At 40.9% G+C, this 20015-nt stretch overlaps 1 protein-coding gene across 3 annotated transcripts in view; it reads left to right on the forward strand.

Annotated features, from left to right (window-relative positions):
* Positions 1–525: 525 nt before the first annotated feature.
* The window catches only part of nsg2 (neuronal vesicle trafficking associated 2), a 44238-nt gene continuing 24748 nt past the window's right edge, over positions 526–20015 (forward strand). Inside the window, exons 1-3 of one of the 3 annotated variants that reach the window (XM_039618020.1) lie at positions 526–1088; positions 1477–1646; positions 15161–15271. In XM_039618020.1, coding sequence (XP_039473954.1) covers positions 1518–1646; positions 15161–15271 — 240 coding nt within the window. In that variant the 5' untranslated portion in view covers positions 526–1088; positions 1477–1517. The remainder of the gene's footprint in view (positions 1089–1476; positions 1647–15160; positions 15272–20015) is intronic. The other 2 variants (XM_031748467.2, XM_031748459.2) reach the window with 2 other exon arrangements.

Raw genomic sequence — 20015 nt, forward strand, 5'->3', positions numbered from 1 at the left:
AATAGCAATACCTTTGCAGCACTTACCAGCACTGATATTTTTGCCAGCAGGATGAGAAGAAATACTTACAGTAGTGTTTTAGTAGTAATAGCATCATTTTCAGAATTTGTATCCTGCCAATTGTCTCCAGCAGTATTGGTATTTTTATTGGTAGGATTAATAGAAGCAGTGATTATTTACAGTAGTGCTAGTTTTAGTAGTAATAGGATAGAATGGCCCTTTATTGTTATTGTATATGTACAATGAAATTAGTAGTATTACTTGCATTACTTACTTTGATGTAGTGTTAGTTTTAGTAGTATTAGCAGTAGTAGTGTTTCTATCTTGTGCAGCCTCCAGCTGATAATGGTAAATTATTACGGACACACCCTCTTCTGAAATATCAGCTAACTGTTACACTGGCTGCGTGTCACTTGTTATACCGCCAGGTGGCGCTGTAGGACCAAAGAAACCATGTTTCATGCTGCCTTCACGTGATGCGGGTAATGTTGCTTCTTTATGGAAAATGTCAGTTTTAAAACTGGGGAAATGAGAATTTTAAGCAACTTCTAGGTGGTCGGGATGTCATATTCAGGGTGGAGAGCAAAATCAATCCGCCCCAAGCAGCCCACTTTTATTATTCGGGTTAGATCTGTGTATTCACAACGCTAGATCCTGACCCGCTTTACTTCGTTTAACAAATAAAAGTGACCAAAATGCTCTAAAATATGTTGCTGAAAAATCGGACTTTACCAGGTAACTTGAAAGGCGACGACAGTCCAGTTTCCACTTTGGCAAAACAAACGAGACTCTTAAAGGAGGAAAAAACCCAAAACATCCCCCTAGTGGCAACTCCAGCGGCTTGGCGTTAGCAGCTCGGAGAGGAAGAGGCTGTTTGGATTAAGGGGGTTGGGCTGCCTGCTGGTAGGAAACCTGCCGCCAGACATCCAGTTTGTCTCCGGCGGTGCAGCGCAGCTTTCCCGCAGCATCAGCAGCAGCGACGCCGCAGAGCATCCTCCAGCCTCACCTGCTCCTCATCTGCGCTCCCTCCCTGTCCACACAAACAGTGCCGCAGCACGGAGGAAACGGGCGGACAAGGACGAGCAGCTGTAAGTATCAGCCTATTTTTTTACGCGTTATTCGTTCATTTTCTGATGGTTTTGTTGTGATGGAGAGAAGGTGCTGAAGACAGAATGCATATTTCCTTTTTTCCCCTCCTTGTTTTTCGGTAGTTTTCACTCAGATACATGTTTGGAATGCAAACGAAAAAAATTCCCCTCCCTCCGATTTCCTGTTTTTACTCTAATCATTCACTAATCAATCATTCAACCATTATTTGAGCACTTTTTTGTGCGTAAGCTGCCTCACAGCTACACTCCGCTTAATTCAACATTTTTATTCACCGTTTCATTAACAATCTTCCCCATCAATCAACCTGCGTTTGCCAGCTTTCATTGACTTGAGAGGCTGTAAAGGTGCAAAACTTCCTCTTTTCAGAAGCAGGCTTCGGGGAAATAAAGGAATACTAAAGGCTGAAGATGGTGAAACTGGGGAGTAATCTGCAGGACAAAGGCGCCAAACCTGTGAGCGTGGAGGACGGCTTTCAGAATGTGCCCCTCATCACTCCACTGGATGTTGGCAGCCTCCAGAGCCAAGCACCTGACAAGGTGAGAGACTGCCCACCAGCTTCTGTGCATCTTCTTCCCAAATCTGCCTTTGCTGCCATTGCCTCAGTGCTTTTGACCTGTGCCATCCTCCCACACACAGACAAACACAGCAAAGGAAAAACAAAGTGATATGATGTCTGTTAAGCTGGGGGAGGCATTTTGCTGTTATTGTTTGAAACCACTTGTCCCCCCACCCTCTTGAGGGGAGGATCACTGCAGATCAATACAAAGTTGATGTGAGTGTTCACCTTTATCTGGTGAGGAAGTATTTCACTCCTGATGGAGGTGGTCTCCTGTTATCCCAGGATTGCAGGACCTCATATTTGTAGTTCACAATGGGTCACTAAATGTCTCAAAATCATGTTGATTTATATTATATTGATTTTTACTTTTATTTGCCATCCATATGTGTGTGTGTGTGTGTATTATGTTTTCTTTCTCCATTTATTCACACATTCATTCATCTCATCTGTCTCCCAGCCATGTCCTTTGTCTTCCAGCTGAGATTAGGAGACAGATTTGGTGCCAGACAGACTGTCATTTGTCATCTTGACATCCCATAGTAACTGCGCCGCCGCTCGTTAATCCAGTTACCATGGTGGCAGTGCAGCGCCGATTGGTGTATGTGCCGGGTTGGAAGAGAGAGCAGCACTGATTGCGCATTATAAGAATTAATGGAATTAGGCAGCAAGGCGAGCTCATTGTCACTTTTTGCACACATGAAAGCTTTATTGTGGATTGCGTGTTTCGCTGTTTGGATGTGAGGATGAACATTTTTCAGCTATATTAATCCATATTTCTCCTCTCACCAAGTGACCAATGAATTGTAGAAGTAAAAACAAATCAAATTAGATACATTTTGTGAAATAAATCCACAATTTTGGACTGCAACGCCATATTTTTGTATTTTATTGGAGTTGGTAAACCAACAGAGAGCTATCAGCTTCATCTGTAGCTGTAAGGAGCTTTATGGCATGATTAATCCCCCCTATTTAGTTGCTGTTTAGCTGTTTTTAGTGAAAAGCCTCTAACAACCAAATGTACTTTATTCACATCACTGAATGACAGACATGAAGCAACTAGCTGGTGGTAGAGTGGAGCATTTAGGAGCTGGATATTTCCCTCTGGAGAACATCTGAGCTCAGAGAGAGTCAATATTGGAGCTACACAGCCAGAAATGGCCAGAAATACGACGACAAATGAGTGAAAATGTTGCTGCATAACAGCTGACTATGTTAATAAGTATCTGGCTTCCATAGCTGGAATATTCCCATTAAGGGAGATGTCATTTCTCCGGAAGTTTATACTGTATGTGGCAAATTTAAGAGGCTTATGCTGTGCGTTTATATTTGAAGTTTAGCTGTGGTTGTGTTCTTCATATAACGATCACCCCGTTTTTTGAAAAATGCGTTAACAAAGGATTTAAATTTTTGAGCGTACACACACAAAACTCCACCGGATGAAACGAGCTCCCGTTTGGCCTGCTGCGCAGAGAAATAGATAGCACAGCCTGAACCCCACAGCGCGGATTCTGCTGAGGGAAGCACAGTCGCTTTCCATTTCATTTACCTGTTAACTCAGGAGACCTGCCATTCACTGTGCTAACACACACACATGCGCACACACTTGCAATTTCATTCACAGTTGTGCTTGCGGGAATTCTAGCAGCGCGTACTTACAACAAAGGCGGCGCGTGCGTGCTCGTGTGCGTGAGTGACAGGTCGTCTCTGTCACCAGTTTGTGAAACGACGTTCTTAGTAGAGCTGTCAGTCATTTTACTCTGATTAAATCAGTCCCAGCAGATTCACCAACACTGCAACGTACTGTAGATGAAGCTGCCTTTGCACACACACTCACGCACACTGTGCACATACATTGCTGTATTACTGTACTGTGTGACTACACAAATAGGTCTTATGTTGAGTACCTGAAAAGGGAGACTGACAGAGAGAATAACCTGAGTTGAGTATAAGTCCCCATCCAGTGACTTATTGCTGTTGACATTTAAGAGGAAAAGAGGTCAAACGGGATGGCTTGCTATATTTTTTTTTTAAATGTAATTTTATTTTTTTTGTTTGGTTTTGTTTTTTGAATTTTTACATGCCTCAGGAGATGCATCCACAAAGATTGCAGTTGCTTGCTGCTTTTGGATAAATCTGCTGACAGCTGATGCAGATTTTGCCGGCTTGCTCCCAGGACTGGGAAATTGTTAGTTCAGCCCCTCCGTGTGCTCATTTATTTTGTGCTCATTTGTGCATTCGGACACTAAGCAGACAAAACCGTGGCAAGTTTTTTTTTTTGTGTGTGTGTGTGTTGCTTTTAATCTATCACTATGCAAATGCAAGTGGATCCATTTGTTAACAGTCAGGACAGTGTGGGAGTTGGAAAGGTCAGTTTGCTGCTTAATCTTAGCATTTGTTTGGAGCTGTAAGTGTGAGAATTTTCCTCCTGGTAAATGATGCATGAATGCAAGAGAGGCCAAGAAATAATGAAATCTTTAATTAGACATCAGATTTCAGGGGGGGGGGTTGATGATTGCTAATGCAGTTAATTTAATTCAAGTTCTACATACAGCACGTTAGCCTATATTATAAGCTTATTTGATGAAATCTCTAGAAAATTCATCTGTTTATATTTTAAGCTCTTATGCAACAACTTTATAATTCAGTTGGAGTCCCTTTTCTTTGGAGTTTCTGATTTGCATAAAGCTAGCAATCTTGCACATGAGACCCAAAGCAGTCAAACTGTGGGTCAGACTGATAACATTAAGCTGAATCTATGCTAATCAGCTCTGGAAAGCCCAGAGGACCAGACGGCTTGTTTCTCATTGTTATCACCAGTGTTGGTTGTAATAGATTACAAAGTAATCACATTGCTATTTTTTTCAGTACCACACGTTGATTAAATAACATTACGTTATTTCATTATTTGCACACAAATACGTCAAATGCGCCCTTTTCTTCCTGCACTCCTACACTATAATCGGCTGTTTTCAGTTTAGCAGGGAGGAGGAAAATGGTGGAGCAGTGTTTGACTTTTGAGGAGTATAGGTCTGAGAATTACTTTCATTTTCATTGTACAAAAATACCAGAGCACGGTGGTAAAATGTAAGCTGGTGGTAAAATTTAAGGTGCACCCAGGACAGAAACAGCGGAACTGTACTGCTAACACAGCATTGGCTCTTTGCAAGCATGTGCAGGGCATGCTAACACAAAGCTAGCAAAGAACCCAAGGTGATATTAAAGCTGAGGGTATGCGGAGTCTAGCCCAGAGCCTGATCATAAACAACAGCACTGATGAGCAGTTTGACTTGTAGCCATGTAGCATCCATTTCTACCTTTTTTTGGACAGTAGAGTCACTGTAGCAATCACTTAAAAGTCTCTTTAGGCTGATTTTCAATGTTGTGTTGTTGACTTTGGTTTAACAGTTAAACAATCAAAGACAGACCATGTGTATGTTCTCATTAGGATAGGGATTTGTACCAGCATATCATGCTGTAATCTACAGTTTGTATTGTTAACACACCAAGTGCGCTGCAAAAAAGCAACATAAAATTCTGAATGTTTCGGATCCAAACTTGTTGTGTAAAGTATACAACACATTGTGCTTCTGAAGGAAATTCGACCTCAAAAAACGCATTGAGCTAACTGACCCCAAGCAACGTCCAGCTATGAGTCTGAGGCAAAATTGTGTTATTTTACTATTTCCATGTCTCCAAGTCTGAGGCCATGGTCTTCAGCCGGAAAAGGGTGGAGTGCCGACTCTCTGTCAGGGACGAGTTACTGCTCCAAGTGGACCCTAACGTAACTCAAGGTCTTGTTCACGAGCAAGGGGAGCAGGAGATTGACAAACGGATTGGTTCTGTGGCTGCCGTTGGAGCTCTCGATTTAACGGTCGTTCTACGTTCTTAGCTTCACCTATGGTCACGAGCTTTGGGTAGTGACTGAAAGGACGAGGTCGTAGATGCAAGTGGTGGAAATGAGCTTTCTCCAAAGGGTGGCTGGCCTCACCCTTAGAGACAGGGTGTGGAGTTCGGCCATCCAGCACTCAGATTAGAGCCGCTACTGCTCCACATCAAAAGGAGCCAGTTGAGGTGGTTTGAGCATCTGACAAGGTGTTCTGGGCATGTCCCACTCGGAGGAGGTAGACCCAGGACACGCTGGAGAGAATATATCTCTTGGCTGGCCTGGGAGTGCCTTGGTCTTGGTGTTGCTGGAGGATGTGGCTAGGGAGAGGGAGGTCTGGGCTTCTCTGCTTAGGCTGCTGCCCACGCGAATAAGCAGAAGAAAATAGATGGATAGATGGATGAAAATTCAATACTGGTGTCATGAGGTATGACTACACATGTTCCCAAATGCAGTGGTCTGATTGGTCAATTCAGTTTATTTTGATCTGAAAAATCAGAAAAATCGAGCTATAAATGCTGTAAATTTGTGCTGCAGATTTATGCAGTTGATGTGAATGACTTCATTAATAATAAAATATTCACAAAGATTTAAAGACCTTAATCCACAGTAATGCAGCAAGTAGTGTAAAGAATTACATTATTCAGGGAGTCATTAAGTAGCGTAAAGTTAAAAAAAATGACAGGAATGTGTAATACATTACCTTTTTTGAGTAAGGGACCTATACTGGTAATCATTTTGTTATTTGACGTTGATTACATCTGTAGGAAAACATTCCTTTGTCTAAATCAGAAACTGTAGACTTGTTGCGGCGACAGGCTTTATAATCTCACTGAATATTGGGTTGCTGTTTTTGCCACTTGCCCTATCCAGAAAGAGTTCACTGGTAATCAGCTTTTATCAGTCTCTCAAAATCTGATCTGAGACCAGTTTTGTTCTCTTTGTCCTTTAAAGCCAAAGCGAGGTTTTAGTAGGTCATGTGACCCGACTAGTACCCCACATCAGCGGTGCAGTTGTGAGCGGCTTTACAAATACGAGTCCAGCTGTTTTCCCCCTGATCCCTGTCTGATGAGTATGTGACCTCGCCAGCTACAGGGTTACTCTGGGATATTTGCAGATATTTGCAGGGGCGGGGTAACTTTATGACAGTAAAGTTCATACACTTACAGGCACACCAACGCATGGGAGGAAAATGCTGCCGAGGCCTGCTGAGGCATTAGAAAAGCATTAGATTTGATTCCATTTGGGCAGAGATGCATCACGGCCTCTGCTGGGTCACCAATATCTTGATTGGATTTCTGGTAGTTTGAAAGAAAACCAACAACAACAACCAGACGAGGGTGGGAAAAGGTGGACTGACTGAGAGAGACACGCACATCGTTTCTGTTTATCATTCCTCTAAGAACAAAGCTAAGCTACCAAGACTTGCTTCAAAGGCAGTAAGAGACTTACAATCACTCTCATCCTGTTTAACACACATCCTCATTCTTTTATTGTTCTCGCTTCCCTCAGTTACTTCAGAGACGCTTTCAAGTCTTGTTCTTTCTTTTTACGGTTCTTTGTTCTTACCCTCATAAATTAAGGAGGAATTCCTGGTATTGAGAACCCTCCATCAGGCAGTCAAATCAGTCATGGATCAGCGGATGATTTCTTATGCCTTATGACGACTTTGGTCCTCCTAACCAGATGAACCATCGCTCATGTTAATTTGCCAAATTGCCACAGATTATAAATACATTTTTTACACGTTTATCTGGCTGGATGTGCACAGAGGCTGCAGGCCAGATCAGATGAAACGCAAAGCCTACACAGTCTATGTTTTTTGCATAACAGTTTGAATAGCGAGCTTGAGCGGGGGAACATTTAGATATCTTTTTTTGTTTATGATTAGATTTAGATTCCATATAGAGTATTTCCCAAATGAAGAAATTAATTGTTTTGTCAATCATCTGTCATAACATATTGGGAAACATGCATAAAAAAGGGTGACAGTCAGTTTACCATCACTATAGAGTGAACAGCTGGTACTGCTCTGACTGAACACTAGTTAGTTGATGAATACCTTAATGATACCTAAGGATCATAAACTAATAGAAAATAATAGACAGTGTCAGTTTATCTTCAGTATTTAAATGAATGAAATACATGTATGTTCAACAGTTTTGTGTTTATTTTATACTGTAGCAGCCATTCAGGGCTCATGCTTTCTTTCCACTGTGTAATCCAACAGTACTGCAGTGCTGCTGGTTGGTTGGACTGTTGCCCCTCCGGATTTAAAGCCCTGCTGGTTTATATTCTGTCTGTGTAACCACAGATTGATTTCTACCTCAGATGCTGGGGAATGCAAATAACTGCTCTTACTTACCTGATAAGAGGACCAGCAGTACTCACTCTGACAGGCTAACAGAGACTTTCAGGATTGAGCTCCAGTAATTGTTGGGTCATGGTAATGGTGCAAAGCTTTTCTTTCATAGGTGGCCATGATTTTTACATTCTTCTGTTGTTTAATTTTGATGAGGCTGTGTGAATTGTTGCCTCAGTTTTCTGTTTTAAGCTGACAGGAACAGGACCTGGTGTGATCTTGCCCTTCCGCTTCAGGGTTCAATGTGTCGTGAGTTCATAGACGTTCTTCTGCATATCTGGGTTGTAGGGTCACAATACCAGAAATTGAGTAGTTAGTACCAGTACTAGTTGAATTAGTGGACAGCCAATTCGATATCAAAACAAAATTATTATCCCAGATACTTAAAAATGGACTTCTTGAAGTTCTTTTAAAAACACTAACATGGTGGCGGGTCATTTATTTAAAATCTTAACATTACATTTTGTTGACAAGACACAGACTGAAATATTAGAATATTTGCTATGTAGCCTACTAATCTTAGAGTTACATCACGTTATTATAAGCATTTAATATTGCATGGAACAAAGCTGATTTCACAATGTTAGCAGTCAATCTAAATTAGCAGCGTGCATTTCAGGATGACAAAAAAAGGATAACACTTTGGATACTTTTAATTTAAACGGAAACTCACTCACCTTCAATTCTCTGAACAGATCTGGATGCCGGTCTTTTAGCTGCCTAAACATATGTGTTAATCCCCGTAGGGAAATTAGTCCTCTGCTTTTAACCCATTCACCCAGTGAAGCAGTGGGCAGCCACCAATGCAGCGCCCGGGGAGCAGTGGGTAGGGACGGTACCTTGCTCAGGGGTACCTCAGGGTAGCTGTTCAGTGGATTCTAACCCCCGACCTTTTGATCATGGGGCAACAACTCTACCTACTGAGCTAGCCCTGCCCTAAAATTTTCTCAATTAATTGTTATTCTTCAGCAAGTAAGGATGGAGTGCAACACTTATAGCTGTATGCTGCCCCGTCCAGTTCTGGATGTTCTGCTGCCTCTGTACCTCCAGTACCAAATAAAAACAAGTACAGTCAGATTTACAGAATTTTGCTCTTAATGGTACTGTAAGTATCAGTTCTGATGACATCCCTACATGGTTGTGACAAGCGGTTATTTGAGTTACTGTTGCCTTTTTATTAACTTGAAGTAGTCTGGCTATTCTCTGTTGACCTTGGACGTCAATAAGGCTTTTTCACCCAGAGAAATACTGCTCACTTTTTCTCTATTTGTGGATCGTTCTCCATAAACCTTCGAGGTGGTCGTGTAGGAAAATCCCTAACAATCACAAGTTTCTGAAAAACTCAGCCAAGCCTGTTAGGCACCAACAACCATGCCATGTTTACAGTCACTTAAATCACCTTTGTTCCCTATTACTTCCCTTAATTCAGTTAAAATTTCAGCAGGTCGTCTTGACCATGTCTGGAATTCTTATATACTTGAATTCCTGCCATGTGATTCGCTGAATACATTTTTGCATTAGCCAGGACTTGGACAGGTTTAAGTAACAAAGTGCATTGTAGTATGAAGTACTCAGATTTGATTTGCAGAGATCCCCGTATTTATGTGTTGAAGACCATTATTTAAAAAAAAAAAGTAAAATAGATTTAAAGATATATAATCCAGCAGGTAAAAAAGAAAAGTAACGTTATAACAGATTTATCTTATTTTAACTAGTTAAGATAAAAAATGTGCCCACGTGAATGTCTGCTGTCATATAAATTAAATATTAATCGTCTTGATTTTAACATCAGTTCATCCTGTTATAACTCATGTTGTACAAATGTACTTCTCTATTTTTAATGGTTTTCATTCATTATTTTTATCACAAGGAATCACGAAGAATCAAAGGTGTCAAAAATGTATCTACAGCTGCTTTCCACGCTAAACTTCACCAAAGACCAACTCTGTCCCACAGCTCAGTTTTTAGGGATGAAAAACGAAACAGCATTCACTGTGATAACAGGTCTCACATACTGGGAAGATGGGCATAGAAGAAATGTTCTGACAGCTTTTCCACTGGGGATATCAAATCTGAAAAAAAGAAAAGAAAATAATACTGTGACTGGAGATGGAACGATGGAGAGACACAAAGAGAGATTGGCAGGCTGAGTTTGACGAGCTTAAGCCATCTTTTCTGAAATGCACTTCATATACTTCTTCGTGCCTTATTCAATCACTTGCTCCATCACTCAAATATAGAAACGTGTGTTTTTAAAAAAAAAAAAACCCCACATATCTATAAATTCTGTTGGCAACCAAAGTGTCCATCATCAGATTGTGAGGCAGTCATCAGCTCACTGCACAGAGATATATTACAGATGTGACTCTTGAGTCAGACACAGAAGTATTAAAAGGTCACAGTGAAACAGGATGTTTACATAAAATATACATGACTAATTCGATATCTGTAAATAGATTCTCAAAGGAAATTGCTGGAGAGGCTGTACCCATGTAGGTGGGGGAATCATTAACCCGCCTGTTCCGGATATAGAAGCGCCTGCCAGTGATATATTAAAGCAGTGCTACAGAAAACTCATGGTGATGTATTTTTAATACGGGTGGTTTAATTTGAAATTTTATTCACAGATGCAGTAGAAGGAATGAAATATTAATAGCTAAAATAAATATTTTTTCATATAAAAACTGATAAATAAGACTCAAAATTTGGATAAAACTGTGTTAACGTGCAACGCTGGTATTCTGGAAATTAAAATTGTGTTTTCACACTTACAGGAGTGTGTTACCAAAACTGCAGGATGTGCTGCACCACTGCTGAGACAGAGAAGTACCATCATGAACAATAATAATAGTACAATAGTACAACTACAAGGGACTAAACGGGTTGCGTGATCTCCCACTGAATACCTGTTTTCATGTACAAGTTACCTGTACCAAGTATTTTACCCCTTCCTGATTTCTAAGTCACACTTAAATGTTTAAGATAATAAAAAAATAATAATAGAGGTTAATCTGAGTGAATACAAAAAATCCTGGCCATATGTGGAAAAGTAATTGCCCTCTCTTGTTAAATCATGAATTAATTGCATAGCTGAGTTCAATGTTATGAGCCATGTCCAACTCTGATTATTGCCAGACCTGTTGAATCAAGAAATCCCTTAAATAGGCTAAAAGAGCAACAGATCGTACTATGATTTAAAGAAACAACAAAGAAACAAAGTCATGACTTCTATTATTCTGGAAAGGGTTTCAAAGCCAGTGCTAAGGCTTTGGGACTCTAGTGAGAGCCATTATCCACTAAAGGAGAAAACTTGGAACAGTGAACACCTTCCCAAGACAGCCTACCGAAATTCATGAAATCATGTAAAGAACTGCAGGCCTCACTTGCCTCAGTTAAGGTCAGTGTTCTTAGTTTAATATAAGAGCAAAAATGGCATACATGGAAGAGATCCAAGGCAAAAACCACTGCTGACCAAAAAAGAACACAAAGGCTCGTCTCACATGTGCTAATAAACATCCCGATGATCCCAGAGACTTTTGGAAACTGACCAGACAGACGCTGAACATTCTGTTATGTTGTGAGTCCCGTAGATTCTGGCATAAAACTAACACAAAAAGGAACATCATAGCAACACTCAAACATGGTGGTAATGATGGTGTGGGCCTGCTTTGCTGCTTCAGGACCTGGAAGACTTGTTGCAAGTGATGAAGCCATTAATTCCACTCTCTACCAGAAATTCCTGAAGGACAATGTCTGATCATGAGTTCATGCCCTGATGCTAAAGCTCACTTGGGTTATGCAGCAGGACAGTCCAGCTCTGAATGGTTCTTTGATTGTTGAAAGATCTTCTGATAAGCATCTCTACAGCATTTTGTGGTGTTCCACTTAATAGCTGTCATATTTATTTCTTCAAATGGAAAAAAAAGGAAAAGTCAAGGCATTACCAAAGCCACATTGGTTTATGTGCTGGGTAACTAAAATAGCTTTAGCAGCCTTTCATGAAAATCTGATATTTGCTGAGATATTTAATTTTGGCCACCTACCTGACTTTCACTGCTATCACAAACACTTCACTGCAGGCTATGCCAAAAAAGTGCACAGTCATACTAAATGAGACATAAAAACATAAAGAAATGAAAGGCCGCTCATGCACAATGATAATAATGCAAGCTGCAATCTTTTTTTTTCAGTCCTCATATCACATCTGCATTATTTATACACATTTACATCCAGTGTTAGTAATAAGAGTTTTCTGTTCATAAATTTAAGGTTTCCCAGAGAGTATTTAGACCTGTCTGATCAGAGATGGTGCCACTTTGTCCAGCGGATATCTACGAGCTGGCTGATAGCTAACAGCTGTGTAAATGAGGCAACGTTGATTGATGGCCACTTCATTAGGTAATATGAAATAAGGGAGTGAGATTTAGAGGAGGGGAAAGAGTTATGAAGCAAAATAAAGCACTGGTGTGTTTGAGCCTAGAGGCCGCGAGCATGTTATTGTGAAATGAGTTGGAGAATGGGAAAGTTGAGCCAAAATTGAGACATTAGTTACAACTATGGCAAGTCTGACGTCTGGTGTTACTGCGCGGAAAGCCTTGGGGCACCGGCGCCTCAGGGGTCCAATCAAATGCACAGTATTCAGTACACCTACTGCGGCCTTCAACTGTTAGATAAGAGGCTTCTACAGCCAACTGACAGCTTTGTTATTCAGATAGTGGAGCCAGTTTGTGTGCGCAGCAGTTTCTGGCTTTGTCTCAAAGTGACGGAGAGCCGCTCAGAGGCAGCACAATTAGCCTCAAGGACACTGAGACATTGTTCTTGTTCTTTTTTTTCCTCTCCATCCAGCTCTCCTCTGCTCTGTCATTTGTACTCTATTCCCTGCCCTGTCTTCTGTGCATTAGTATACAGGAAACGCACAAAAACAGTAGGGACACTTTGTCTTTTTAGTAATTGCAGTGGTGAAGTGCATGCAACCTGGTAAAAGCACTTCTTTTGTTGTTCATTTACACCAGGGCCACAAAAAGCACCACAGAGGAATCAAAACTAGCAAGAGGGGACTGTGCAAATATAGCCTCCAGACAATGTTAAGAACTGCTTATACATATGCATGCAGCCAGACACTACTGCAGAAGTGCGACTTGCAATGCAAACTGTGTTTTTTGTGTTTGAGTGTGCGTGGGTTGATATCTTCATCAAGAGAAGCTCAGCTGTAATTCCTATGTTACTAAGGAAATCCCATCTGCTTTCTCCTCCCACGTGTTTTGAACGTGGACCTCCTACAACACAACTGGAAGTCGGAAAGCAAACGAGAGTTTTGAAGACTCTGTGTTTGGACTACAGCTCCAAACCTGTTTGCTTGAGGAGTGCAAAATTGACACTACTGGGACAGTTTTTTGTTTCTTTTGTTTTGCTCTAGCTGCCAGCAAAAAGTAGCAAGACAGCTTAGTAAGCGGTAACAGGTGTCTGATATGAGCTTTCCAAATCCAAGGTTTAATTCAGCGCCAAAATAAGAGCGCTAACATTGTTCCCTTAGAATATAATTATTGAACAGTTGACTGATGTGCTGTCATCTCATACACTGTCTAATATCAGACTGCACTCTTCACCCCAACCGGCCGCCCCTCCCTGAGCCTGGTTCTGCCGGAGGTTTCTTCCTGTTAAAAGGGAATTTTTCCTTCCCACTTTCACCAAAGTGCTTGCTCATAGGGAGTCATATCATTGTTGGGTTTTTCTCTGTATCTATTATTGTAGGATCTACCTTACAATATAAAGCGCATTGAGGCAACTGTTGTTGTGATTTGGCGCTGAATAAATAAAATTGAACTGAATCGAATTTTCTAACCCTTAAACCTGCTGCTGGTTAGAAATGGGAGTGCTTACATCCCATTTATGCTTCAGTGGGAAATCTATGCCGTAACGTACAACATAACCTGACTCGCACCTCCTGAGAAATGTAACTGCATGATGCATCAACGCAGCCCCCAACTACTGTGATTGGCCTGTTCAGCACAGTTGATTCCTCGTGTGCATTTCTGACTACCTTTTCGCCGCAGTTTTTGAATTTATCAGTGAAAGAATAACAATCATCAGCCCAGTATAAGGAATAAAAACCACAACATCAATATAAGGACTCACAAATGTCTGTAGATTCCTGGAGGGAGATTGCTGAAACTATCAGAATGGATGTGAGGGACTGAACAAAGACGTGGAAAAAAAACGAGGGACAAATATCTTTACCCCTAAAAGAAAAAAAAGCTGACCACAACAAACAGTAGGGACCCGGCATTTTATTTTTGTCTGTTGGCTGGCACCACGTATGAAGCATCAGGACATGACCACACGGTAATGAACATGTAATGCACCTGCGCAAACATAAACAACGTCGACCACTTACAGAGGTTACATTGTAGGCTCTACAAAGCTTCCCCACAGAAGTCTGAATCAGGCCTCAGTCTGCAGCAATATTCAAGGGGGTGCTACGTGTCCTGTTAATATGCAGATGAATTTCAGGACCAAAGACAGGTACAACACTGCATTGTAATTAGATGATCAATGATATTCAAGCCGTCTGTCAGCTGTTAGCTCATGCGGCCAAAGGACTGATGAACTTTTGCTATGTCAAGGCATCACCAATCCTCCTACAGCGTTGGGCATATTTTAGTGAAGTGACATTAATTTAATAGCATTGATCCTCGACTTTTCAAGTCTCCTTGACTTCTTTAATTCTCATTAGTTTGTGCAACAAAACCAACCAGTTACAAGAAAACACAGCTTTCTTTCTGCACATTACATTAACCTTTGAATTCAGCTACAATGTTACTGACCTTCTGGTTTCAATTGGTTTTAATTTTGAAGGCAGTGGGAAACAAACAGAATATTAGTAAATGAAGAATGTTTCCTACTGGCTCTTGCACATTTTCTCTGGACAAAATATTTCATAATGTACATTACAGTCTGCTGAATGTGGGTATGTTTTGATACAGATTGTTAACCAAGGATGATTCTGCACTTTGGCCCAGTGTTTATTAAGCCAACATGTTTCCTCCGTCACCTTTTTTTTGCACTTGACCTGAATGAACTGATTTTCTCAGGTGAAACCTCCTGCCATTTAATGCAGTTTGTAAGACTTTTGTGGCAACACGCTAAACGTAAATTAACCTTTCCCTTCCACGGTAATACCCATCAATCCTTCACTGCCTTCAGCGTCTTTGAGTATTTAACTGCTTTAATTTTGACTCTTCTCCAGGTGGTGGTGAAAACTCGCACAGAGTACCAGACAGAGAAGAAGCGGCTGAAGGTGCCCAAAGTGGAGGAGTTCACCATCAGTTTTACTGATGGAGTGTCTGAGAGACTTAAGGTAAGAATTTATATAATAGAAACTCACAGCGTGCTTAATTATCTTCGGGGTCTGTGATGCAGAAATAACAATTCTAATAATGGGTGCCCGGTGGGTTCTTTATCATCGCAGCTATAATTGCATGGAGAATATTGATTCATCTAACATGTTCCCCTTTGGCCTACCCAAATGAAATCCATGTGACCAGTTTGAACTGCTCGTTACATTTAGAAATGCAGCTGCAGTTGTAGTGTAAATACTCAGGAGGTAGACAAACAAATGAATGAATCTGGGTTATGATCCGCTCATGCAGACACTCCTGCTCGTTCTATAGCAATCTTTCTCACTCACTAACATGCAAACTCACAGTCTTCCCCGGTGACTGAAATAACAAGTTAGGTTGTATAAGCCAAAGTTTAAAAAGAAATTTTGTATATCGTGCAACAAGCTATACAGGCTTCATACAGTACATTAACATGAAATTGATTTAGCCACAGCTGCATCCGTGCTATCCACAACACTCAGGATAGTCATTTATTTCTTGCTTGCATAGCTGTAACTCTGCCTAGCAACCACTACAAAAACACAGATGTTCCAGGACAATAAAGTTAGTCAGGTTAGCTGTCCTGGGGAGTTTACAGTAGTAACAGGATGCAATTCCTGTTCTGTCATTAACCTTTGCCAATACTGGTATTTGGTGAATTTGCGTTTATTATTATATTTGCAAAATACCACAGTTTTTGTCTTGGTCGTATCATTTTATTTAGTTGTATTTATCCGCGACACCTTAATGGCCGGTCCGTGAAAATATTGTCGGACAGTAAACCGACAAAAAAGGTTGGGGATCACTGCTTTAAAGTATTCGTATGTCATTTATTGTCTTTGCAGAGTAGGCACTTCAATTTATCAGGAAAATGTATTTGTGGGTTGAGCAGCAGAGTGCGTGGGTTGTGCCCATGAAAATCTTCTCTGCCGATGCCAGACAGCTTATTCTGCTACTGACTAGAGCGGGGCAATATGGCCAAAAATATTTATCACGATATATATTTGAAAATTTGCGATAACGATATAACTGACGATATAATTGACGCAAGACAAACTCCACAACTTTATTAGTGCAAAAAAACCCCCATCAATGTAGTTTCACTTAAACAAGCAGCTGTTTTTTATGTGCATTAAAGCTATATAAGAATTTAACAGTGCAAATGCAAATTCCTTGCTGACAGTTTAACCAAAAGACATTTCCAGTGGAAACTGGCCGACATATCCTCAGCATAACCATCTATAATATCCACAAAACTTAAAAAGAGGTTATAAACACACAGTACGGTATATGTTGAAGCACAGTACGTATCACTCCGTGAGGCTGCTGACTACGGTAAACGTAATGCTCCGACAATCCGTTAAGCGGTGTGGCTTCGTAGCTTACCAAAGTTGTACTAAAACATTTTTGACAGATTTTTTAACCACGTATCACATATTCAACGTCAGTAAGCACAACCAGAATTCATACATAAGGTAATAACGACGGCCCGCTTGCATTCTCTATCAAAAAATGTGCTTTGGTGTGTATCTGACAGACGAAAGCCAAACCAGTTCCACATCACTGAAGTTGCACCATTTTTACAAACCAATTCTGGTTCATCGGTCATTCAACGATCCGCTTTCGCCCTTCTCATTCTCTGTCGCCGCCATGCTTTTTCCGCCATGTGCATATGAAAACAAAGGACTGTGCATGCACGTTTTACCCATATTCTATCACGATATTTCACTTTCTTATCATTGCCTAACCTTATACCGGTATTACCGTGAACGGATTGATATGGCCCAGCCCTACTACTAACTCTTGTTTTAAGATGGTTGAAGAATGGGATGCCATCCCACGGCATTGTGTGACCAAGCTGGTGACCAGCATGAGCAGGATGTGCCAGGCTGTTGTGGTTGTGTTTGGTTCTTTCATGTATTCCTGAGGCCCCTGTTTGTTAAATAAATAAATAAATAGGGAAATTACCAACATGTCTTGTTTCTTTAGACTTCGATCATCCAGTCCAGTAACGACACCAAAAAAGAGTCAAAAACAGAATAAGCTTTTTGGCATTGGCACACTTTCATGAGTGCAGCCCACATACTCAACTCTGCTGCTCAACCCACAAATTCATTTTCCTTACACATGTGCCACCACAGGGGGAATAAACAGGTTTTCCAGTAGTATAAGATGTATTGTCAAGAAGCACTATTACAAGAAAGAAGTAATCGAGTAAACCCAAATTTCCTTATGTACATAACCTTAGAATTGGAAGGCCAAAGTCTACAGTAATAGGTAGATCTTTGAAAAGATGACAGTAAATCTGAGAGGAGGTGGGGGACTGTATTTTCTCACTATGCTGATGTTATTATGTTTATGTCATTTTAGAATTTTTTTCTAATGTTCCCAATGTTATATCCTAGCCAAGTCTTAAATCCAGTGCTTCTGGTCAGGGCTTTAGGTCATGTTTCTGAAATATAGGTGTCAGCATTTATAACGAAAACAGACTTACTTTCCATCCCAGAGAAAAAGATTTGTCTTCATTTGCATTTATCAATAATCTAATAATCCAGACGATTTATTGAAGTTGGTAACCACTAGACAAACAGCCTGGCTGTTTGCATTTTTTTCCTTTTAATCTATATATACCAGTGCACAGTCAGAAGGTAGAAAGCACACTATTTCATACAGTAATGACATGACATATGAAATCCTCAACAAAAACAACAATGGCCTTTCAAGAAAGAAAAACAACCACATGCAAATTATTCCACTGAAAAGCAGCCCTTTGAAGGTGGAAGCTACCCGAGCTGACAGGTACAGAGGTGCGATTTACCCAGCAATGCTTTACAGGTATAGATATTATATTCAATGTCAATATAACTAGCTACAGCGTAGCAGTCTACAGTGCCTACACAGTTTGGATTAAAATCTAATAGGACACATTTTCTGGCAAAGCGAGGACCTTTACTTGAATATTCAAGTACAAATAATTGATAATTCTTCATCTTCGGTTTTATTGGCATTTTAATCTAAGCAAGGGAGCTGTGTGCATCTTCCACCACCACCCTTCTTTGCCACAGGGTAGAACAGGTGACTTGAGCAGCACGAGTGTGAATCACAGCGCTCCAAAATCATCCACGGGCGCTGTCTGCTCTGTTTCGCTGTCGTTAGGGGAGACCAGAGAGATCTCATGTTGTCATGGCAGCAAAGAAAACCTCCCTCCATGGCAACCCTGACAGGGAGCAAGAGAGGAGGAAAAAGTGCACGAGCAGAGGTGTGTGCATGTTTAGGTGTAGGTGAGGGTGTGTAAATGAGGTGTAATACTGGTCTGAGATGTCCTTCGAAGCAGGAGGGAAGAGAATCGGATCCTGGAAAACATGAGATGTGCTGTATGTTCGGACTCTACTGAAGCTGTGAAGTTTGAGCAGAAAAATGTGTCTTTAGAGTATCCCATAGCACATGGGGTGAGCTCGGTGCCTTGGTAGAACATCAGACATAAGTTTGTTCATGATATCGACTGAGTGCAGCTGCCTCTGGGTTCCCTTACTAGTTCCCAAGAAGCCAATTAAAGGGCTTGATGCCTTTTGTGAGTCGCGTTTTAAGTGCTTATTGGCTAAGCATGTTTAGGAGGTGGTTTGAATAAATTTTGTGTGTCAATATAGTCTATACAGGATGCCATTTTTGTTAAAATGCTCTCTGTCTACATATAGCATACAGCACATTTTAGGAATTTGATTGAGAAACATTTTAAATGTGAGACGACCAAACAGACCCATCTAAGTATCCCTCAATTACAAGGAATTACCTTCCTTAACAACTCTTTGAGGAGGGAAGTTTTTAGGGCTCGGAATACATTAGAGTTGAATGTTGTATAAAAAGGTTAAGGACTGTTTTTATTGCACCACTGGTAACAAAATAACGTTTTTAGCATGGTTGTCCATTGATTTTCCTACACTTATCCAAGTCACGGTTGCGGGTGGGGGCCTGAGCCTATCCCAGCTGCCATAGGGTGAGATCCTGGACGGGTCACCAGTCTATCACAGGACTAACACAGAGAAACAGACAACTATGGCAATTTAGATTTAGCAATCAGCCTAATTCCCTACTAAATTTGTGTTTTTGGCCTGTTGGAGGAAGCCGGAGTATTGAGCGAGAAAGCCATACAGACACAGGGGCAACATGCAAACTCCACACAGAGAGGCCCAGCCAGATGTTGGAGTCAAATCCAGAACCTTCTTGCTGTGAGGCAACAGTGTTAACCACCATACTGGACTTTTTCCATATTCCAAAATCATAGTTTAACCATGGCAGAACTACAAAAATAACATCTACAGTTACATAATTAGGCAGCCTAGTGAAATTCCCTCAACAGTCCTGTTTTATTTTCATTTGGAATTCCTTGGAATTCTCATTCACAGCTTTCCTTGACCTTATGATATCTTTTATCAAGTACAAGGTTTTAATATCACACTGGATAGGTCTTTTGCACACGTTCCAATGTGTGGCCCCTTGTCGTATAGAGGAACCTTAAAAAATGTACACAGTGAGATTGTTGCTCCTCTGAGCTGGCCAGAATGCTGCGGCAGACTCTACAGTCATCCCTGGCTTACCACACTACGTCAGCTTTTGTTAGCTAGATATGCGTTTCAGTCCGTGGGATTTTTATGGGATGTCGGGTAGTTTTGGGTGCTCAACTAAACCGACTCGCTTTGTTTGACTGACAGAGCCGATTCTGCA

The sequence above is a fragment of the Oreochromis aureus genome, linkage group 10 (assembly GCF_013358895.1).
Source record: "Oreochromis aureus strain Israel breed Guangdong linkage group 10, ZZ_aureus, whole genome shotgun sequence".
NCBI lineage: Eukaryota > Metazoa > Chordata > Actinopteri > Cichliformes > Cichlidae > Oreochromis > Oreochromis aureus.